This window comes from Ciconia boyciana, chromosome 5 (assembly GCF_034638445.1).
Source record: "Ciconia boyciana chromosome 5, ASM3463844v1, whole genome shotgun sequence".
Taxonomy (NCBI): domain Eukaryota; kingdom Metazoa; phylum Chordata; class Aves; order Ciconiiformes; family Ciconiidae; genus Ciconia; species Ciconia boyciana.
Genome location: NC_132938.1, coordinates 83081026 through 83104757, shown reverse-complemented (window position 1 = coordinate 83104757; position 23732 = coordinate 83081026). Strand labels below are relative to the sequence as shown.

The 23732-nt window shown below is 48.2% G+C and overlaps 1 protein-coding gene across 1 annotated transcript; it reads right to left on the bottom strand.

Moving 5' to 3' along the window:
• Nucleotides 1–4744: 4744 nt before the first annotated feature.
• Nucleotides 4745–7587, bottom strand: LOC140651579 (16 kDa beta-galactoside-binding lectin). Its single transcript, XM_072861171.1, has 4 exons — nt 7342–7587; nt 5766–5845; nt 5458–5629; nt 4745–4954 (listed from the first exon to the last, which is right to left on the bottom strand). The coding sequence occupies exons 1-4, from the start codon at nt 7348–7350 to the stop codon at nt 4802–4804; spliced, it is 414 nt and encodes a 137-aa protein (XP_072717272.1). The 5' UTR covers nt 7351–7587; the 3' UTR covers nt 4745–4801.
• Between the last annotated feature and the right edge of the window lie 16145 nt (nt 7588–23732).

Sequence of the window (23732 nt, the reverse complement as noted above, 5' to 3'; positions counted from 1 at the left end):
CACGCTGCTGAAGGGACCCCTCCCAGCACCCATCCCTCACCAAAATCTCCAAAAATGATAGCAGGGCTTGCTGCCCACCCCTCCAGGTGTGTTTTTACAGTTAGTTAGCACCTGTGGGGTAGTCAGGGCTAAGGAGGGACAGCAGGACTCGGGGGCAGCCAGCCAGGAGCCCACACACAAGGAGAACGCGCACCTCAGCCTGAAGCCTGCTGAGAAAAGGTGAGTACGTATATATTTTTATACTTTTTTTCCCCTCATGTGGGAAGGCTTTGCAGCCTGTGCCTGCCTGCACCCGCTGTAGAGCAGCGAGGTTGGGATTGAGGGGGAAAACTGTCCCAGTTTGTTGGAAAACAGGTGCATTGGGTGTTTGGTTTCCACAGCTGTGTCCTCAGAGGGAGGGGCCCAGCATGTGGGGACATGACAGCGCACGTATCCAGGGAGTCTCAGCATGGCGTGTGGGCCCAGTGGTGTCCCCCAGTCACATGGCAGGACTTGCCATCATCCCTTGGCTCCTGTCTACAGACAGCTCACCATGGCCTGTACCTCTCTGACCCCAGGATGCTGCTGGTATCCAACACCAGCAGCATCCAGCCTTGTGCTCAGACCTCCATCATGCTACAAGAAAGGGGAATTGTGTGGTTAAGGTTTTCTGTGCTCTAGCACTAGAACGGGGGGCCAGTTATCAAGTAATGCAGCTTATGGTTTGAGGCTAACTTTCTGAAAGCAAGTGACAGAAGTTCCCTTTGGTTTGTAAATGTGGAAACTGGGGCTAAGGGAGCAGGAGGTGAGGAGACTAAGAAAGAACGTGACTGTCAGCACACTGCAAAGCTGGCTGGTGGTTACCTTTTCATTTTGTACAACAGATGTCAATTAATTTCTTATGTGTATGGTTTGGAAGAAATCATCTTGCATGTTTTTTGCTTGTAAATTCCAGTGAGAAGTGACCCAGCTGGCTTCCCCTACCCCACCACAACCTGGATTGCCCATCAGCTTACCCCAGCACTCTCCTTTCACACACTGCACGTACTTACACTATACACAGTTTCTGGGTGCACAGTGTCCTGCAACTGTTTTCTGAGGCTGTGCTGAACAGTGTCACATGCATGGTTGTGTAGCTACAGAGTCACTTGGGTGGCCTATTTCTGTCAGTGGAAGTTAATGTTAACTGCTCAGGGAGAAGTTATTTTTTGAGAAGACAAAGCTGCTGGTCTGTCTTCTCCATCACTCCTCTTTGAGGCCCTGCATGAGATTTTAATTCCTGTCACATCTCCTGTTTCCAGACTAATCTCTTCTGCAACTGGGTATTTGTTCTCCTCTTCCTAGACAGGAAGTGATAACATACATCACTTAATTTGTGTTCATAGAATCATTTAGGTGGGAAGAGACCCTTAAGATCATCGAGTCTAACTGTTAACCTAACACTACTAAGTCCACCACTAAACTATGTCCCTAAGCACCATGTCGACACATCTTTTAAATACCTCCAGGGATGGTGACTCAACCACTTTCCTGGCCAGCCTGTTCCAATGCTTGACAACCCTGAATAAATTTTTCCTAATATCCAATCTAAATCTCCATGTTATAACACAAAGCCTTACAGCTGTTTTGCAGGGTTTTCAAGGTCCCATTTTCCCTCACCATGATGCTGCAAGGAAATAAAGTGGTGCAGCTTTGATTCCTGGTGAATAGTCAGGGATAGAGGCTGAGTACAGATTAGCAAACTTGCAGGATTCAGCAAATGCATCCCTCTCAACAGGCATCAGTGTTGTTTCCCTCCCACACCTCAGTCTCAGTGTTCAGGCAACCAAGGGGGAGATTCTTCCTGTAGGCTCTTGGCTCTGATGGGATGTGTTGCTGAACTGCAAGACTGACTACAGAGCACACAGGATTTTAATAAAAAAAAAGAAAACGCACACCCTTAAGCCATGCTCTGGTGCTTTCTGCTCCTCTCCAAAGCAAGCAGAGCTCAGGGTCCTCCCAGAGATACTGACAAGCTGAGTTCACCGTGCACTTCCAGGAGAACATACTTGGCAGGGACAAGCCCTGCTTTTATATGCACTGGGACCCTCTGCCTGCAGCAGGGCATAGCATCCTTACTTTCCTGATCTCTCTAGCAGAAGTCTTACCATCACTCTAGGAGCCAGCCAGGGCACTCTGCATTTACTCTGCCTGTTTACCACTGTCACTTATAGGAACAGGAGTATTTATAGCTCTGGGACATGGGAGAACAAAACTCAAGAGGCAGGAAGTGCTGGCAAAGGCATGCTTCCTTCCTACCCTTTCTCCTGTTTTGTGGTCTCCTTAGTGGTAGCTGCCAGTGTTGGAAAGCAGGATAAGCCTAATTAACTGTTGTGGAAAGTACAAGAGGGGGGTGGCCCCCATGAAGGCACTGTTTGTACCCTGAGCATAGAGGTCAAAAACACTTGTGGCTAACCTACCTAGAAATCAGGACTGCCAGCTTAACAAGCAAAAACGAGATCAGCTTTACTCTTGTCAGTGCTGACAGACATATACCTGATCTAATCAGGGCACCCAGGAACAGAGAGAGCAGAGATACCTGCTGTAAGCCACCCTCTGCAACATAAGGGCCTTGTACTTTAAGTACTTGTGCACTTCATCATCTGTTACCTTCAGTCAGGTAAGGCAACACAGGGATAGAGAGGGAAACAAGACAAAAGCCATCCTCTTCTCCCCAACCCCCCACCCCAAGTACAAACAGCCTTCCAAAAAAATCTCAAGACTTATTTGACAAGGCAAAGCATCAGCAAGACTTGTCTCATCCTTTGCCTAGTAAACACATCCTATCCTGTAAATAATGCAGTATATGCAGGACAGCAAGTACAAGCACCATTATCTGTGCCCCTGTCAGTGAGACAGCACACACCCTGCATGGCAGGAGCCTGGCCATGCTGCAGGATCCTCTGTCCTACTCCCACACAGCAGAGGGGTTACAGCAACCCCCTCCCCACCCCCTCAGCAGGTGCTTAGTGGAAACTTTTGCTGAACTTCCATACTGCAGCAGAGTCCTTTGGTGTTCCCTAGACACACATACCTCCCCAGAGGGACAGGTGCCCAGAAAGCCTCCTCCTTATTTGCACACCAACTCCCTTGCTATCATTAGCTGCATCAGCTCTGGATAATAAAGAGGAAGGGCAAAGTGCCCTGTCTATCCAGTCACCATGTCTGTGCCCACAGGGTGACTGGAAAGACAGAGCTACAACTCATGCCCTTCTGGCAGAGCTGCAAGAAGGCCTCCATAACAAGTTGAGACAGCTGAGAGAAAAAGACATCAGTAAAGGAGGAGGGTCCACCCTCCAAAGCAAATCCCCCCATCACTCATGGGGATGCCCCGCTCTAGGGCAGCTGCTGCAGTACAGATCTGGACAGTGTTACTGCCATGCAGCAATTGTGCCGACATGAAGGCAACAGGCTTGCAGCCTGTCAGCCACTCCATAAAAAGCCTTCAAATGGCTGAAATACTCTGCAGAGTGGTATTGCCCCTACCCAAGCAGCTGGCCCAACTGCTCAGCTATTCAAAGGAGCAGCAAATGCAGCCCTGATCTAGAACAGCCCTGCTGAGAGAGATTAGCCAACAGGAGTCAAATTCCACCACTTCAGCAGCATTTGGCTAAGGAAGACCTCACCAGCACAGTCAGTTACCAGCTGAGCTGCACTGGGTCAGCACTGTTGTAGCTTCAGTACTCACAGAGCCAGCCCCCAAACCTGGGCAGCCTGCCCAGGCTCCCAACAACAGGCAGGACTTCTTTACCTTTCATCAGGTCCTTAACTGCTGCAGCAGTCCCAGCTCAAGCCCTGTCTTGGGTAGGCATGGCTAGCAGGCAGATGGGGAACAGCAGTAGCAGACACACTCCAAGGCATTGCATTAGCAGAGCAAAAAGGTTTTAAGCAGAAGAGACTTGATTAAGCTTTTTCTTTTTGGTCTAACTGCAGCTAGTTGTGCTTGGTGCACTCAGGATTTAATACGTCCAGTAACCCCGTTTGATACAGCCCTCAGGCTGCATCTGGAGTATAGCAGCCAAGTGTTACAGACACTGACCCACAGGCTGCTACATGGCTTGTCACCCATGCCTGCCATGTTGCTAAGCCACTGACTTCATGGTACAACATGATACTGGGTCTCTTGACAGTGTCAAGACCACAGTTCATTAAGCAGCACAAAGAGCCTGGATCCTCTCAAGACCTCAGTCCTACCCTTTCTGTCAGGCTTCACCTTACACTCCATGTCTTTTTCCCTAGCAAGTGCAGTTAGCCTGACTTGCCTGCTCTTCTCTGCTCCTTAAGTACATTATTGCCAGCCTGCAATGCACCTGACTGCTAAGCATGTTCTTGGAAAGCAAAGCTATTTGCAAGAGCACAAGCCATGCCCTGTTCCCTGTCAGTCCCCCATCCCCAACCAGATGTGAGCAGCACTTCTTGGTCAGAGGTGGCACAACGCATGCCCAACATACACTTGTTTGAGCTTCCCTGGCTGGGACTAGTCCCAGAGTTTACAAACCAAACAGCCAGGGACACTCACTGCAGCAAACAGGGTCAAGGGAGCAACTACTATTAAGGTAGCTTTTTTCACAGTAAATCATGCTTTGCCTGGCATGCGGTCTAACTCATTATCAGCTGCAAGGCCACAGTGTAAGGAGGCACATAGATGGATACATACCTGTTCCCACTACCCTGTAGCGCACACATGAGCAAGCAAATTAGAGCAGAAAACAGCAGAGGAAGCAGCTACTGCAAGTTTGGGTTTATTTCACTATGCAGGGGGGAGAAAACAAAACAAACCAAGCTATAGCTGTTCACTGAACTTAATGGCTTTGACTTTAAAGTCACCCTCCACAGCCAGGTATTCAATTTTCTCCATGCCCATCCGATTAGGGAACTGGAACTCCACCTCAGGCAGCTTCACGGTTGCCTCCATTTCATTGAAGGAGATGCAAATCTGTAGAGAGCCACAAGAAGGAAGGCTAACACATCACAACTCACAAGCCTCACTCCCCACTATCTCCAGCCTGGGGGCAGGACAGATGAGCTGACTGCTGGTGTCAAGGCCATGCTCACTAGCTCAGCCTCCTCCCTGCCCAGCAGGGACATGGAGGGGAGGAAGCTTGTTTGCTCTGCCCCAAGGTCAGCTCCAAGCTTCTGCAACAAAGGGATGAGACAGACCCAGTCTGAAACTCAGGTCAGGGTTCTAATTGTTCTTACTTGTGTGGCTTGCAAAGGAAGGCCAGAGCGGAGCATTTAACTACATCTGAGCTGTTGGGCATTGACTTGAGCAGAGCAGGTCTAGACAGTGGCTTGGCTTTAGCAGCAAGGCTCTTCCCCACCCCCCTTTCCATGCCTGCTCCTTCTCCACCACAGAGGTACAAGGCAGCATGAAAAAGCTGTGCCCTTGACCCGTTAGTGGTCTGTGCCACCACCTTGCACACACCCCTGGGGCCTCACCTCAATCTTGTCGCCATGCTGGAAGGGAAAGTCAGCCTTCCTGTCCTCCTCACCCCACGTGCCATCCTCCTTTGAATTGCACACAACAGTGTTGACATCCCCGTGGCAGTCGAAGCGAGGGTTGAAATGCAGCATGAGGGTGCTGCTGTCCTTCCCTACATTCACAGCAAACCTGGGGAAACAGACAGGCAGCGTGAAGGAGGTGCCTGCACAGCAGCTTCAGCTACCCACTGCTGACAAGCTGAACACAGCAGGAGCTCAGACTTCCCCCAGTGCCACATCAATCCATTCGCCATCTCCTCACTCACCCTTTGGCATCCGACAGGATCTTCCCTTTGACCTTGATGCACTCACCAGGCTGGATGTCCAGCTGAGTAACTACCAGTCCCTGCAGGGCCAAACCACACGAGTTAGTCTGTCCCAAGGCAAGCATACCAGCAGTGCCTGGGCCAAGGCACAAGCCAGCTCTGGTAGACCCAAACGCATTTGCAGTTTCATGCTAGAGGAGCGGTTAGGCAGCTGGCCTGACTCATCTCAGCCCTCTGCCAGGGAACCCTAGTTCACAGCCACCACACCATTGGCATCTCCCACCCCGCTAAGCAACATAAGCTGACAAGGAGGTGATTCAAGCCCGTGTACACGCACTGATTTACCAGCTGCTACAGAAGACAGCCTTGCAAGCAAGCTTACACCTTCAAATCAGCAGTGGCCAGAGCCACTAGCATAGGATTAACGTTAGTTACAAAGCTTTTCTAACACTAGGTCTGTCCTCCTTCTCTAGGTGGGTCTCCAAGCAATGGGAGCCACCAAAAAAGTTTCTTGTCTTGGGTTAAAGCAGCCTACACAAAGAGAGAAGGGTCAGTGGAGCCCACTTCTGGCTGCAGCCCAGTAAAGCAGAACAAACACCCCCTGGGAAGCTCCCACTGCAGAGAAGAGGGCTTGATCCTTTCCTCAGAGCCAGGTTATTTACTCCCCCAGCTGCATACCCCCAAAGCAGCACTTAACATCTCCAGCCTCCCTCAGCTAAGAGGAAGATGCTGTTTGGTCAGATCAGGCATAACTCAAATCATGCTTTTCTGCCTGTGCTCCAGGCCCAGGTGCAATGATGCTGAGCTCCACTTAACCACATGCCAGAGAAGACAGGGAGATTAATTTCCCATTAGGTATATTGTTTACTTGGGCTAGTTCTCTTTGCCTGGCTTGTGCAGGCCCATACCCAGCAACTGCCGGCTACTCTGGGGCCCAGTACTCCTCCAGGACTGCCACCCAGCCCCAGTGGTGCTTGCCCTCATACCTACTCCGTGGTCTGCCCACAGCACAGGCTGCTAGGGTCAGATTTCCCCCAGTCACTAAACTGCTTATCATCATGGCACTAAGGCTGCTGTCTAGCTCTATTTCTAGTCCAGTGCTTGAGTGCAGCCTGAAACTCAGCCTCAGTGCCCAGGGGTCTTTTGAGGAAAGTTAGGGGGCAGGGGTAGGTCCGAATACAATGCCATCCTGCTTTCCTCTGCTGTCACATTAAAAGCCTAGTCCTGCACCCAAAAGGCATTTTTCCAGAAGGAAAACACAAAGTTTAAGGGAAAAAAAAAGGTATAAAGGATATTCAAACCATAGAGTTGCAAATGTTCCCCAACCTTTACAGTACTCAAGGATACAAACATGCATTACAACAGCTTCCCCACTTAGATAACAGGCTAGAGAAAAGGAGAAGAAGAAAAACGGCTGGTCAGCCCTAACTATTCCTCCCACAGCCATGTATCAGCCCAGCATTTCCTCTCAGCTAATCCTTTCCTCCTCCTACCTCTGGCACCAAGCCCAAATCCCACACACAACCAAACGCTAGTCCTGCTTGGCACACCAGCCCAGCTTGAAGAAGGCACTCACTTGCTCCATGCCGCAGACACCAGCCCCAGCAGGCACGACTCCCCCGAGCCCCAGCAGGCACGACTCCCCCGAGCCCCTGCTCCACAGCCCAGCGTGACTCAGCGCTCAGCTCCCGCAGCTTAAATCACTTGGGCAGGACCATCACATGATGGAGGGGGGTGAAGAAGGGCATCAGTTGCAGCTGTTTGGGGCTGGAGCTTTCCCAGCCATTTAAAGTGGGCAGCGGGGGATCTCTATGGATATTGTTCTTTGCAGGCAGGATGTGTATGATTGTAAAAGCTAGTGATTTTTTGCTTCTGCGTGATCCTAGAAATCCTTACTGTAAGCTCTTCTAGCTGCTATGCCGTGTATGTTGGCTCTTATCCCGGGAGCCCGAGTGTGGCTCTGTGCCTGCAGCGAGGTGGCTGCTTTTTGTTAAGTGATCCCTGTCTAAAATCAGGGTTGGAGTCCTCGTGTTACTGCTGCAAAGCGACTGCCTCTGAGAATATGTGCGTACACATCCTCCCAGCCCAGCCTCATGCCTGCAAGGAGCCTGGACTGACGGGAGCCCCTGGGTACAAATCATCACTACTTGCAGTTAAATGAAACCCAAGGGTTTATTATATTCTATGCCAGCATTTAAAAAGTGCCTGAAAGTTAACGTTGTTTGTGTGGGGCACTACTAGATGTGAGAATTCAGGCTGCAGCTTTTGAAAAGTAGCATGATCTCGCTGGTTCCATTCCAGTTGCAAAAGACTCCAGTGGGAAAAGAGAAATGCTTTGTTAGCAGAGGAAGAGGCCGGGCAGGGCTGAGTGCAGCCGGCAAGAAAGGAGGCCGCTTTCGCAGCTAGTCCCCAACGCCTGCTTTTGCCCTTTACTATGTCCCTTAAAAGCACACAGCATCACTGCCCCGAGGGTCTTTGCAGGGAGGTGAAGGTGGGAGGACCTGTGGTCCTTTGTGGGTCTGTGTGACTGGATCAGCTGGTGCCGCTTGTAGCTTTGGATTGGCTTTAGCAGGGTCCTCAGGCCTCCGTGCCTCAGTTTCCCTCAGTGACATTAATGACATGCAGCTTCACAATCCCACTTGTAAAACTCTGGTCAGAGTTGCTATATAAATGCAGCATGCTACTTGTTGGTTAAGCCGTGACTAGCCTGTGAGATACCTCTCTGCAGATAACTTTAGGAAGGGCTACACAGGTCAGCTTACTAAACAGCGCAGGAATTTATGGCTAGGTAGCAGGAGGAAACATGCTGCCCTGCAGGAGGCTGCTGGAACTTCATGAGAGCGTGCACGCTGTTATACGAACAGCATCCTGATTCCCGACACCATCCTTTGCCCCCAATCTCCCCCACACCCATTTCTGAACATTCACGTGGCATTTCAGCATTCCATATGACTCCAGGGGAATCAAAGCTGAGCTGCGTTTGAACTAGAAAGTCACAAGCCTGAATTGGAGCCCTGTGACTGGAGTGTATAAAAGAGGGCAAAATGCTGACTGAAGGTACTACAGGGAAAATCCCGCATATGCTCTGGCCTCCAACTAACTCCCTGGCCATGCTATGCATATGCAAGAGCCACGCTGAAGTCAGGAGCAGAGTTGGTGCAGGCAGCGAATGCCACCGAGAGCAGGCCCCTCCACGGACAGTTCAGAGAAAGCCAAAGTAATTCCACCTTAACTTTGCCCCAGTCTCTAGCATGATGTTAGCTGGGATCTCGCGTTATAGATAAGCTTTAGGCGCCTGCGTTCTGTGTGCCCGAGTTACTGTGTGGTTGTTCCCCTGTTTGCCGCCACGTGTGAGGGGTTGAGCAAATTCCATTTGGTTGGTTGGGTTTTTGTATTTGTTTTCAATTCAGCTCTGTGAAATCCCTGGAGACTTCTCTCCTCCTTTCAGTGCTGCAGCATTTCTGGAGACAGAGCTGCTGGCGAGGGGAGTTGAGGTGCTGGGGCCATTCTGAAATGCATTCCCCTTCTGAAATGCACATTTCTTGTGAACTGCTTTTCTGGCCTGAAGTCTCCTCCTCTGGCCCTTTTGTTCAGACAGAGAAATACCTTTCTACTAATACGTGGGGACTGCACTGTTTGTTTTCCTTGAGTGCTCTGCACTTGCAGCCTAGTTGGTTTAGCAACAAACCCTTTGGTCTTGCCCCTGATTTAAGACACTCCTGGTCTTACGCCCTGTGAAATCAGTAAAGCATTTATTCTCAGACTACAATGCTGAGATGATACCCAACTGCCATCCATTTTTCCTACGGATTAAAGCCAATGGTGGGGAGGCAGAATAAAGAACATCTTCCCCTTTGCAGCCTCCAGTGGGAAGAAGCAGGAGAAAATTCCCCAGTGGGCCTCCTTCCCTTTCAGAGTGTTTGTAGAGGGAGAGAGGCTGCAAAGAAAGGCCACACTTCCCAGCCCCACCCCATCAAGGGTGACCCCAGCCCCTCTGCACAGCATGAGGGAGAGAACACCTCGCACTGCCTGCAGAGAAGGGACTTGGCCCCAAGGCACTCTGCTTCCTGGGATGGGAGTTTTGTGCCTAAGGAAAAATGTAAAGCTCACAGCAGGCAGGCAGAGGATTAGGGTGTGCTTCAAAGGCCGGGGGGAAAAGAGAGAGATGCTGTCCTATGTAAGCCGCTCTTGCACACCGGGACCAGAAGCCGATGTTCTGAGAAGAAACCCTGGGCAGGAGACAGAATGCAGAGAAGAGCCCAAGTTAGCTTTATCTGGCTCATAGCAAGGGCTTGCAATATGTACAGGCCCTGAGAGAGAGGAGTTGGGGCACAAACAGTGTACACATTCCCATTTCCAGGAGTTACTGCTCTCACATGCTTTTGGGGAAGAGTGTTGCACCCACCAGGCAGCTCTGGCAGAAGCAGGGAGAGAAGATTCATCTCCTGCTCATCCAGAGGGTAATGCCCAGAGGAATTTTCCCCTGTGGGGAAAATTAAGGCTGCCCTCCCAGCACCTGGCCTTGCAGGCTTGCTTGAGGTTTGCTTGAGCCCAAACTCTTAATTCATCTCTTGATTTGCACAGGCTGAAGCCAGGCCACTGGCCAGTCTAATTTTCTTGCAACTCTCTAGAAGTGCCCCAGATTTGCTTTAGAAAAATGTAAATACCAAAAGGATGTAGCATGTTGATTGTTACTCTTTAATTTTCCAGGACAGAAAATACACCCTAGCCCTTGGCAAGTCACATCCCTGGCTAATCATTCCTGTCATTAGAAATGGCTTACCCCTGTGTTTGGAAGGTCTAAGAACACACCTCTGCTGCTGGCTAGCTCAAGGACTATGGTATGTTCTCTAGCCTGCGTGACACAGGGTGCAGAGGCCAGCACTGCTGGCTCTTCAGTATCTGTGCCTGGTTTGTCTTGCACCAAACTCACACACACGGGTAGTTGTTGATGCTACATATCCCAAGTTATTCGTTGCTGTAGCTGAGAAAGAGGCCCCACTTCTCGCTGAAAGAGCAAATAGTAGCTTTCTCCTCCTTTGGAGATGGCATCTGGCCTCAGCTCCAGCACAGCAGTACTGTACGTGTGCTTCCCTGGGAGAGCACCACTGCCCCAACCATCACACCAGTGGGAACACACACCTGAATCACTTGGGCTGGCCAGGGAGGGAGAAAAACTGCCCCAATTCATTTTCACTAGCGCAAGGATTGAACTGGTAAAATCATGACAAGAAACACTCCTCACCTTTTTCTAGTGTGAGCTAAAGCTTACAGTTCCCTCTAAGTTAAGGGGGTTTTTTTGAACTTTTTTTAGGGAAGATTTTTTCTTGTCTCTGTAAGTTCATTCTGAGTTCATCAAGCAAAGACAGCATCTTTCTCTTGCACTGTCTTTAGGGAATAGTTGTGTCAATACTGTCTGGATGGGATCCTGGTCTCAGCAATAGCCCCTGGTTACTCTTCCAACCTAAATATTATGCTGTTATAGCATAATAGTTATACACATATTATATATATACACACACATACAAGGCTGTTTTCTACCTCTTAGAATATCTGGGGACTTGAACTTAAGCAATGCTCTACTACTGCTGTTGATGTGTCCGATTCTTCCTGTTTCTCCTGTAGCATGCTAGTTTGTCTCATCTGAGAAGTTTCTGCCTTTTTGCTTGAGTAGTCATACCCCCCCCCCCCCCCCCCAAAGAGTTTTGTTGCACAGTTTCTCTGGACCCTTCTGCCCCAAAGGTCCCTTGCATGGCTGACAAAAACAATGCTCTCACCACCATGGTATCTTCCAGCCCTGTGCTATCCACAGGGGAAGCTTCAGGGTTTGTCTGGAGACCACAGGGAAACAGAGCCAGACTCACAAGAAAAATCCTTCGCCTGCTCCTGAAAGAAAAAGGATGACTCCAGAGCCACAGTCCAATTTGGCAGGAGGATGAGAGGCTCTCCCAAAGCCTGCAGGCACTGAGCCTCCCAAAGCACTGCTTCGGAGGGAAGTTTGTGCCAGGAAGAAGGGCTGAAGGTCCAGTCCACCCTGGATGCCAGCCGGGGTTGCATGGCCACATGTCACTACAGCATTTTTATCCCAGAGGGTTTCCTGATTTCAGCTTTCCCTCCATTAAAAGGAAAACACCTCTCTTCCAGGTTAATTATAAATTAAGTTAATTATAAAGAACTTCTTGCGCTATCTCAAAGTGATGAAAGAGGTTTGCTGTTCTTTCAGTGGGATTTAAAGTATGTCTCATCATTTTATTTCCCTCATTAACACTGACCCAAGCTGACAATCCCCGTGTTTCTCATCTCTCAGTGGATTAGATTTAACTAGAGCAAGTTGTTAACTACCCAGGAGAACTGGGGCTTTGTTATTTTGGACTCATTTCACTTCGGCACCTCTCCCCATACCTTTTAAGTTTGCAGGTGGCCAACACCTCAGAGTTTATTGCTTCATCTCAAAGGAGCTGTTTGCATTTGTTCCTCATAGGAGGTCCCCACTACTCTAAACTTATGAATCCAGGTACATGTTTTCCTCCTCTTTGCAGCTCACCGGGCAGTAGGAAGATTAATCTCTCCTCCAAAGTCATCGTGCTTGCAAGAAAGCAGTAAAAAGCAGTGTGCTGCCCTGCTGCTGTACACTTCCAGGCTGCACCTCCACCTGTCAGGCCACTCCTTTTCCCATTTCTTACCATACTAGAGTGCGAGACCCACATCACCTGGGAGAGACCTGCCCTTCTTCCCCTGTGACACCATGCCCCAAACAGCAAGATCTTGCCCTGGAGCTGGAGGCTATAGCAGCCACTGCAGTATGAATTCATAGCAGAGACCACAGGTTACCAACCCTTCACATGCATGTTTTCTAGAGGTCTGTCAACTATGGCAGCTTTAATTACTTATTTTTCTTAATGACATTGTCATTTACTTTACATCTATGACCATACTGCAAACTTGGGCAACAGGGAACAGACCCTGGAACACTTTTCACTGGGATATCACAGTAGGATAGCAACACTTCCCAAGCCTTACATGTTCCTGTGGTCTAGCTCCAGAAAAGCTGGATTTGATTTTTAACTCGTGGTCAGCTGCAAGGGGACTTGGAGGGGGGAAGATGGGGAACTATGCCTTTCCCTACCCTTAACCAGCTGAATAAAATCTGTACAGGCCTTGAAGTTGTTTACACGGTGTGCAAGAGGTGAGGAAAGCTAGAAGGGCATACATCTGCATTGCCCTCCCCAAGGTACTCAGGCAGTAGAGCTCGTTAGCTGGGTCTGGACCTACGTGAATAGAGCAAGAGGAGAAAGATTGCAAGTAACATAGCCTGTTCTGGTTAAAAATAAAAGGAGGGGTGTCCAGGGAGAAGGATCATCACTGGAGCATGCCTTTAGGCAGCTTTTGTCTTGAGCTATGGTAGCTGCACACAGGTTGGGGGTCTAGCCTTTGTTTCATCTCCTATTCACAAGTCAGCTTTCACCACTTAGTGCCATCCATAAAGTTAAAGCTCATGGGTTTTTCCAAGAAACCTGGGATGCTCTTCTGAAAGATAACTGTACATTTGGCCCATTCCAGGCCAAAGGACTGGATCTGTGCTGTCACAGTAGACGCATCAGGAAGCATTACTTTCTCCATTATTGTCTGACACAGGACTGGCTTCAGCAGGGCTGGAAGGCAGAGGCAGCACTGCACTGCTCAGGTTGCCTTACTTAGTCCTGCTAAAGTCAGGAGAAGGGAATGCAGGAGTTGGAGGTCCCTGGAGGAGGTCCTTGGAGGAGGTCATCTGCAAATGCAAAAGCCATCTTTGAAAGTGCATTCCCCAAACTGCTTCCCGGGTGCATGGTCATCTGCAGCAGAGGCCAGCATCACTTACCTGCTGTGGAACAACAAGATATGCTGTGCTCAAAGCTGAAGAGCAGTCTGCTCTGCCAGTGTGGCTAACCACAGGCCCATTCGTGACAGTGACACTGCCAGGACTGCGCATCCTCAAATTGTCAGGAGAGCTGCAGGCAGACTTGGACAAGCATAACCTGGATTGCTGATGAGAACACCAGTAGTCAAGTCGCCATTTCCACCTTCTCCATATATCAGAGATGCAGAGGGCACTGGCTATGGGTTCCTGCCCCCCCCAGAAGCTGAGAGAAATTATATCTATTGGTCCTTTTATATTTTCTCCTTATGACTTGTTTAAGGCTTGATTTTCCTTATGTCACTAAGCAAAACCTGCAAGGCAGGGGTCTCCCTTGTACTGAAGGACTGTAAAGTAGGTTCTTGTTTTGGAGCTTTGCTGAAATCAATGGGGGAAAATACCTCACCATGACTTTGAATAGGGTGGGACCAAGCTGCCTGCCATCAGCCCAGTGTCCACAAAAGCATTCCAGCAACCTTAAGCTGGACTGATTTAGAAGAGCTCTCCTCTAGCCTGACATGTTGCACATACAATGTGCCGGCATGGTTTAGAAACTCAAGCCATCTGGAATTCTTTCCCACAAAAACATGTGCGTGCCAGAATTTGCCTCCTTTGAGCCACCCACAGTGAGAAGGGATTGTATTAAAGCTGGTTCAAATTTCTCGAATTCAATTTTAGGCAAAAGAAAATTGTCAATAAGTATTTGGTAAATGCCTTGGAAAGTACAAGCTGATTAAAAATGTAACAACAAACTTGAAGAAACATTAACACTGTCCATTCTGAGCCCCAAGATACTGAAGGGTCTTCAAAATTATGCTACTTGGGGTGAAGTTCCTTCCCCTTCCTACCACCTTCTCCCTCAGTGTTTTATCAGCCAGATTTTGGGTTTACCTGAAATGAGTCCTGGGTCATGTGGGCTCCCTTGCTTCAGAAACAAGCTCTGGTCTTCTCTGGCTGTTGAAGTGCAATAAACAAAGATACACTCCCGTTTAAAGACTAACATTACTGGATCCCTTTAATACAGCAGCTGTAAATCAGTATCAAATGCAGGCAGATCATTTCATTGTCTCCCATTATTGGTGACAGGCCATTTTTCAGATGGCTGGAAGGTGACATCTCAGCTGATAGCTAAAGAAGAAAGAGCCAGTTAGAAATATGCACATACACACACACTGAGAAAGACACTTACAAGCGGCAGTTCAGTAAGTTCTGCTTGGAAGCAAGAGCATCATTACCGGGCACTGTGGGCAGATCAGAAACCCTGCTCCTAAATGCCCTGAAGGCTGTGGTGCTCTCGCTTGCAGCTCTTGGGTGGGTCCATAAAAAGATGCTGGCCACAGCATGATGAAATGAGGCAGCAGTGGGGAGCCCTGGGCACTGCAGGATGCAAGGAAATAGGAGGGCAGACAGGATTTCTCACACTGACAAGAAGCAGGAAATGGGGAGAGCGGGACTCATGCCAAAGGCCTCAGCCATGACTCATGACCTGGGCTGTAGCGTGCCCTCACGTCCCATGGGAGAGCACAAACACAACTGGCTACCGTAATGCAGCTGCCACCGCATTAGTCAGCAAAAGGTGGCATACTCTACTGAGGCATACTCTAAGGCGCTGCCCTCCCATGGTAAATGAGAGTCTGCAGCAAGGTGTGCTCAGCACCAGAGAGGAAACAGCGAGCTGTCTGACAGAGTTTGTCTGCACATAATCCCACAGCACCTTCAGAAATCTCAGCCCAAGGACAGACAAGCAGCACACCTGCCAAAGTCTGCAGGATATCAAAATCCAAGGGAAGCACCACTACATCTGCCCTCCCCTTTGACCACAGGCAGGAAGAACAGGACTTTCCAGATGCTCTGTCAGTATGCATGGACAGATCCATGACTGACTGCTGCTCATGTCCAGCACAGACCATCCAACAGCTAAAAAACCATCCAACATTAAATCAATAGGCAAGCACTAGGAGGAACAGCAACCTTGGGTTTCTTGTGAAGCAGCAACGAGAAACCAAGGAGAGGGGAGAGTTGCAAGATGTTTGCTTTAACTGTCTATTCAGTATTTATAAAGCAAAGAGAAAAAATCCAAATCAGATGCAAATAACTCCTGAACTGAAAGATCTGCATTTCCCTTGAGCATGCCATTCAGCAGATGACTAAACCAGTTCTACTGTTTATGCAAGAAAAATGTGCAACTTCCCTCGACTATGCCCATCTGTGCATCTTAACCTGGAGGCAAGACTGCCAGGCTTACTGACCTCCTGTAGATGGTATTTATTAAAGCCGTCTGCCTGGAAGCTGCCCTGCCTTGGCAAGAACATTTCATTGCTTCCCGCCCCCCCCCCAAAAAAAACCCCACTTAGCTGCATCTAGTCAACAAGATGTACAACTTTGTGCAGTGCCATGCAGTGGCTCATCTTTTTCTGGCAACAGATGTGTTTTGACATATACATACTATGTGTTATGAAACAACATTGCTCATCCCCGCTCTCCAGAAAAGAGGGTTTATATATAGGGATTTCTGATGGTTTTTGTCACCTTCTTGTGTTTGCTGTGAACTAGTGTCTCCTAGTGCTGTGGTACATTCCTTGCCTTTGCCTATGGACTGTAGTGACCAGGACTCAGATGGGGAGAACAAATCCAAGTTAACAGGCTTGTGGCTTATAAAGCTCCAGCAAAAAAAGTTATGCTAAAACAAGATTCAGGCTTTACCTTCTTTGTCACTGATGTTATGACTCACAGAGCTGGAAACTCAGCTGATGAAGTATTTTAATACAAGAAGCTATCTAGGAAGGAAAAGAGCAAGATTATTTCCTAACGCAGTCGGACTGTTTTATACATGTTTTCTTATATAGGAGTTAATCCCCTGCCAGTGTTTGCATGGATTTACATTTTAGACTCTTCAGTAATATTCAGCACGTGCCTAGCAAAGGTCTTCCTGCCTTTGGGGTGACTTGGTGCCACTTGGCACGAGCACAGACACTGGGTGAAGGGAACAGCCTTGCTCAGGCACAGCATGTAGTGCAATTTTGGGGGTCAAGTCAGGGTCACAGCACAGGGTCCCACCTTGGTTGCCGAGCCTGTGTACACAGATGCATGTGGGAGTTGAACCAGAGGCGCTGGCATAGCTAGGCAGGCATATGAAGCAATCCACAGTGACAGGCAGGCTTTCCCTTGGGTAAAGTCGCAGGGAAACTGAAGCTGCAAGAGAGGAAACCAGTGACGGTACAGGGGAGGGACTGTTGCTGCCCCCAAGCTCTGCATAGCCTCTACCAAAGCCCTTCAGGCCACAAGCGAGCAGCAGCATTTGCTTTTCCCTTGGGCTCTTGCTCTGGAGCCCCACTGTCTTCTTCCCTGGCCACTAGCAGGCTCGCAAACCACCTGGCTCTGAGGACAAACCCTGCCCTTCTCCTTATCAGCACCCCATTTTGTTCTAGGGCCAGGAGGAGAAACAAACCACAGGACTAAGCGCTGGCTCCTGGTGGCCAAGGAGAAGGTGCCAAAACAGCAAGGCTGCTGACAGCCCTTTAGACAAAGGCTGCAGCCGCACGCACTCATTTACCTCTGATAAGAGAGCAGCCCAAATCCTTGCACTTTAGATACCATCACCAGGCAGTGCGAGAAACGCTAGGGAGATAAGGAGGGCAAAGTGCTTGTTGTTGGAGGGAGCACAGCTCTGCATCCCTGTGGCAATAACACTCCCCGTTAAAGCCTGAGAGGTATTTCTTGTCCTCTCTGTAAGCGAGACTCAAGGCCTTTCCATTTCCCCTAAGCAATCTCTTCTATTCACCGGTGGCATGCAACTCCCATGCGGACTTTGGACAACCTGTGATAACGCCTGCTCTGTGCTTGGCTGTACAAAGCTATTTGTTCCCTGCTGAGTTATTATGAGACTCCAGGCCTGAGACACACACTAATGCAAATTCTTTTAATTCCCACTTTCACTAGAATGTTCTGGGCTACATTAAAGACCATAAAACACCTCTTCCGGTATCAGATTCATCAGAACATTCCTCAAGTCTAGAGCTGCGTCTCAGGAAAACTGAAACCAAAGACTTAAACCAATTTGGCAGAGGCCCAGCAGCAAGAGGGAAGCTGCTGTGACACATCTTGAAGGATTTTGGTCATTGCTTCCCATGGCAGCATTAGAAATGCAAACTGAGGCCAGTCCCCACAGACTGACACACTTGTGTGGAGGAACTTGTGAATAGTTTTGATGGGTGTTTCCTTCACAACAGAAACAATGACTTCTGAAAAAAAATATTCATTTTCAATAGCTTGGGGCCTTTGAACACATAAAGCACATCTGCCTAGGAAACACTATCACATAGAGACAAAAGCATCAGAAATCTTGACAAAATCTTTATCATCCCAATCTGCCATGAGCTATTTTGTGCTTTCCTTCAGTGCCATCAGAGCTAAGAAAAATAATAGCAAGGTAAAGGTGTATTGCACACATACAGATTTTGTTTTGCTTGTATTTTATGAACAGGCTGTATAATAGGGAAGTCCTGATAGATGTTAGGAGTTAAGTGTCTTGACTTTGCCAAAATCCAATATAGATTTAAAGTACTATGAATCTTAGGCTTACTTAAACCATCCAGGAAGAAGTTTGCTCTACCAGGTGAAATTAACTGCTCTAATGAAAAAAAGCATCACCTATACAAGATCACCCAACTGTGTTTTTGTAGAAAAGCTATTGCACTAGAAGTTGCTGTGTGTGGTTCAGTATTTAACACAACAGTGCCTTAACACTAAGCCTCCTAGCCATAGCACTTAGTGCATGAGACTGGTAAGTGACATAAGGCTGCAATACTTCTCCCAGAGTCACCCAGTACCAACCCTTAGGTCATATAAGGAACTGCACCACATTTTCCCCACTCACCACCACTTTAAAAAACCTTTTTTTTCTTCTGATTTTTTTCTTTTGCAATACCTTCCTTTAGTTGTCCCCCTTCCAGCTTTTGAAGTCTCCATCTCCTTTCCACTTTTTTTCTAAGACAACAATTAAATGCTTTGCACCAAGAGTTCCTTACCCCCACATTTATGCTTTTTAAGCTTCCCCTAAAAGTAAGATAAAAGTCTGTTGGCTTTCCCCACCATAAAACTAGCATAACTAAAATAGAAGTATATTGTTTCAACCACAAAACAAAACCTAGAAAATTACCTAATTTTCTTTCTTTTTTTCTTTGCCATCTTGCTGCTCTACAGATAAGCACCAACAAGACTCTAGCCTCTGAAGAAACCCACTACATGTGATAAGAACAAAGTTTTTCCCAGCGTCCTTTTAAGCAGGTCTCGCCCAGCACTGGGGCTATATAAGGGGATAGGTAGTATGATTTTTTTCAGGTGTGGGGGTTATTCCTCTGCCTGGGGATGTGCAGGCCAGGGAGATAAAACATTCTTAGGTAATCTTAGAAGTTTTTGAGGTGGGACTATTATTGTTTGTTTCAATTGTTTTTACAGGCAGACAAGTTAATATATGTTTTTTCTCGTATGCTGAAAAAAGGTGCTTTGGTAGCTTGGTTTGATATACTGTCATAAAATATTTTTGCTAGAATAGTTTAAGTTGGTATCTTAGAATATTTTTCTTCTGTTTTTTATTAATGGTAAAATAAGTTTTGTTTGCTTAAATAGTCTCACTTTGGGGATGAGGGATATTAATTTAGGTAAACTGAGAATTCAACTTTTAGTGCTGTTCAGTGTGACTCAGTTTCTAAAGACAATATTTTTTTCCTTTGAAGGGCTAACAATTCTCACTTTAATGGGGAAACTTAGACTGGAGAAAATTATACAGTTAATTGGAGTTTTTTCTTCTCGTAAAACCCACTCTGCTAACCTGCCATCTGGTACTACTTGCACTAAATGTAGTCAGGAGAAATTCTAGCTCTAACAAGGTTTAGTATCAATTGGGGTTGTCTCATTACTTGTTAAAAGTGTGCAAGACATTCTTCTCACTGTGGAGTTGTATATGAACTAAGTAAAATGGCATTTATCGCAGTAGAAAAAAAGTGCATTTTGTGTGATGGACTCTTTGTGGTGTTTGGTTTTTTTTAATTCTACAAGTTCTATTTCTCATGGCTTCAGAAAGTGCTGTGATACAAAGGATATCCTGGCCATTAGCTTAAGTTAGCAATGTTCTGCTGTATTGCTCATCTGCTTTGCCCAAGGACACATTTTTAATTGCATGAAAGCCTCTTGGGTTGTTTGAGCTGGGATTCCACCATTGCTCTAGCATTCTGTCCTTATCCAGAGGCTTGTAAAAAAAACACCACTAAAGCATGGCAATTTGTTACCAGCTTGATGCTCTCAGATTGGGAAGCTTAGTGTACATTTGGTGTGTTGATAGATGGGAAGCTCGTCTCAGAGGGAAAGCTTTGATTTGCTGAGTGGGAGGAGCTTCATATCTTCAAAGAATAGCTCTGCCACAAAATAGGACTCAAATTGACATGCTCCCTGTTCTGTGCTGGGTTTACCCTATTCAGCATCAATGATTGCTAGTTTAAGCACTAGTCTGGCAAACTCCTGTGGTTTAAGAAGCCATTCTATTGGGCTTAAGTGACAAAGACCCTATAGGCGAAGGACAGTGGGAGACTAACAAAGAGATTTCTTTAATAGCTGGGCAATTGTATCAGACTGCCAGCTCACCTGTGCATGTGCTGTTAGTAAAGGCTGCAGCATGAGTCTAATCAGAGCCACAATTTGGGAACATAATTGAGACCCTAACAGAAGCCACATGAAGCAAGATCAACATCTAGCTCTGCTGTGCTGTCTGCTTTTAGCAATCTAATGAGTGGGTGCAAAAGCATGTGTCCCAGGAGCAGGGAGGTGGTGAGAAGGGGGGTACTGCACTTTCAGGGTTACCTTTACCATAACTTTGTAAGGCCTAGAGTTCACAGGCTTAACACTATGTGATGGGCAAAGGCTACTGTGTGAAAAAACACCCCCCTCCTTGGAAGGATGTGGCTTTCAGAGTACAAAGCAGTTGATTAGAGATAAGTGGTGGAGAGCAGAGGAGTGGACTTTATCATCATCAGCTGTCAAGTGGGAGGTGTGTTTTCAAAAGCAATGAGAGGAGAGGGCAGAGTCCTGCTGTGCATTAATCCATGACATGTTCTGTGTTTCAGGGTGGTGTAAAATCAGATGCCAGGATTGGGTGTGAGGCAAGGAGCCACGTCCACCTGCAATGAGGAAACAGCAGTGTGCATGGGTGTGGAAGAGGCCAGGCAGGCTGATGAGTAAGTAGCAAGGAGGCCAAGAGTGCTTTGAAACAGAGATGCTCAGGCTGCATGTGTGTCTCTCCAGGGGTGGATTATTCCTGGGGGACTGGACCGATGGTGCCTGCGTTGCCCTGCCTGCCTGAAGCTCCAGAGCGGCAGTGTGATTCCTCCAGGGACGGCCGATGAAAGACCTGGCCCTGCCTTCCACAAAGGGCTGGAGATGGGTTTCACCCTGTCCGTTGCTTATTGCAACAGCAGAAAACTTGGAGGATGAGGTTTTCTGTGGGTTAAAAGAGTGGTTATTCCCACAAGCAGTGACTGCTTTGAAACTGTGTGGTGTAGGAGCTGTGCAGTATTACCAATGTTAGCAGTCCAAGAACTCCTAAGTAATCCTAGGGTGATAAATTAGGGTGAATGGATCCAGCAGGGAAATTTTTTTTGCAGTTTCAGACTTCCTAAGGGTTGTTTTATAATTTAAAAATTGGAGAAAGCAGCTTGTCTGTGTCATCTCAACAGGCGAGCAAGCAGTGGTCACAAAATGATTTCACAGCTTGTTGTTAGACTGCTGAACTCAATACTGCTAGGGAGAGAAAACTGCTCTGAAAAAGATGACGGACAAGATCTGCAACTGTGTGCAGAAAAAAAGTGCTACTTAGATTTGCGTCACGGAGAAAGGTCATAGAAAGGCTGTAAAATGAGAGTCCCAAGGTAGCGCTGTCCTTCTCTGTCTTTGTCTTAGCAACACTGGAGATAGTAAGGGGAAAACCTTATTCTTTGGGAGCTGTAGATGGCTGTGGAGCGTAAGTATGCTACCCACCGGACAGCTTTAGTCAGCTCACAAACTTCTTTCCTTTGGGGTTTCTTCCCTGAAGCTCGCTGTATGCAAAGGCTCTGGTGGCATCCCTGATACCCCCTGCCAACAGGTTGCTTTTGAGAGCTGCTAGCCAAGGCTTACGGAAGGCTTTAGTGAGCCCTTTCCCGAGGGAGCCTGGGGCATGATGTGATTTGTGGAGATGGCTCTGAATGTGGTGGAAAAGACTTCAGCATTTTACCAGGCAACAGCTGCTTTGCATGTTTGTGCTGATCTAGGCTATAACCCCTAGTTGGATCTAAGAGGAAGGGAGGTGTATAGGATTCCTCCTGCTGTGGGGGAGTCCTGGAGGGCCCTCCAGGTGTCCATGCCAATGGCTCAGAGGCCACATCAGAGTTGAATTTCTTATGAGTTCAAGCTTGTGTTGTCCTCTCAGAGAGGAATGATCATTCACAGGACACTGCCTTGGTTTACTGAGCTCTTTCCCCTATGAAAGGAGAAAACCAGGCTGGGAAAAGGCCACAACCTTTTTGGCCACAGAGTCAGGCAGAGTAGCTTCCCTTCTGCAGGAAAGAGTTCCTCCCTCAAATAAACCCCAAGCAAAGCGGAGACCTCAATTAGTGCTTGAGCAAGGACTCAAGGCATTCCCCAGCATGTGTGTTATGCAAGGGTCAGGTTCAGCTGCCCTGATTCCCTTTCCTCCCCAAAACTGCAGGCTTTTAGGCATATGCCTCAAATGCGCAGTCCCACCTACTGTGCTGGTGTGCCCCAAAGTGTCCTGCTGAAGCAGAGCCAGCAGCCCTAGTTCCACAAGCACTGACACCCACTTGTCTTGTATCTGGGGTCACCCAGCAGCAGGAGCACCAACCAGGCAGTGATGTACTCCTGTCTCATATCTTAGCTCTCTTCCTGCCTTCATAAAGGATCTATAGGAGAGCCAGATGAGATGCAAGATCAGCCTATTGCATTTTTTGACTGTTTAGAAGCTCATTTATGCTAAACCAGAGAGCAGAGTATGTTACAGGACCCACGTAATCCAGTGAGATTCCTAAAGCCAGCTTGTTATTGGTAAACTTTCAGGAATGACTGCACTGGACATCTCTTCCCTGCACCTGGACCCCCAGTCCCACCCACTCCCATCACCTAAACATCTATGAGGCTATTTAGGGCTGGGGTCTCTGGGGAAATGCAGCTCTGGTTATGAAACTGCCTTCCCCCTACAAGCTTGGGACCTGTACTGCAGCGCAGCTCCTTTTCTGCCCAACTCAGATTCCTGTGGCCACGCTTTCCATCCCCAGGCATGGGAACAGGGCTCTCGCCACAACGTGGGTTCCACTTGCTAGTCCTGCGGTGTGAGGGAAGGGACTGGAGGTGCAGGAAGAAGGGGGTGGTATCGGTGCTGCCAGGCAGCCTGGGGCAGTCGTGGGGAGGAGCAGGGCTGCAGTGCTGCCCTGCATTCCTTTCTGCATGGGCTGGTGGGCAAGATGGGCTGAGAAATGGAGTGGGTGTGCTACACCCTCTTCTACTCGGGGCTCTCCAGCTGCCGCCCTCTGCCACAGCCAGTCGCTCTCTGAGGACTCTTCCTGGAAGGCTAGACCGTGATCAGCTGCATTTTTAAAAGCAGGACTCATCCTTAAATCTGCTGGGATTAAAAAGGGACACAGTTTTAGCTACTCCCCAGAATTCAGGCGGTGTAAACAAGTGTTTTGCAAACCCCAGGACCAATGCCAATCTGTCGCTGTAAGCAAAAGCAAGCACTCTGCCCTGGTTGGGGCCAGGCTGTGAGCTTCACACCAAAGTTTGAGAGCCCAAACCCAGGGTCCCACTAATGCTGGTGATTGTGGCTGTGCCCAGCAGCTGGTGCCTGCCCTGTGGGGTGCGTAGGACTTGCCTACCAAGGGTTCAGATGTGCTTCCAGCAGAGTCGTTGCATCTTCTCACTGGTAGAAAAGCGAGAAATGGGAGTGAGGGCAGAGAGGCTCAGACAACGGTTCATTGGATTAATTTAAAAGTACATTCTTAAATAGGTTCAACCTGTTTCACAGCTGCTTT

Bases quoted from the DNA above. Each gene is read 5' to 3' on its own strand.
- LOC140651579 (XM_072861171.1), bottom strand. The intron at 5,630-5,765 runs GTGAGTGAGGAG...CTGTTTCCCCAG, and splicing joins ATCCTGTCGGATGCCAAAGG to GTTTGCTGTGAATGTAGGGA. The intron at 4,955-5,457 runs GTGAGGCCCCAG...GGCTCTCTACAG, and splicing joins AGCATGGCGACAAGATTGAG to ATTTGCATCTCCTTCAATGA.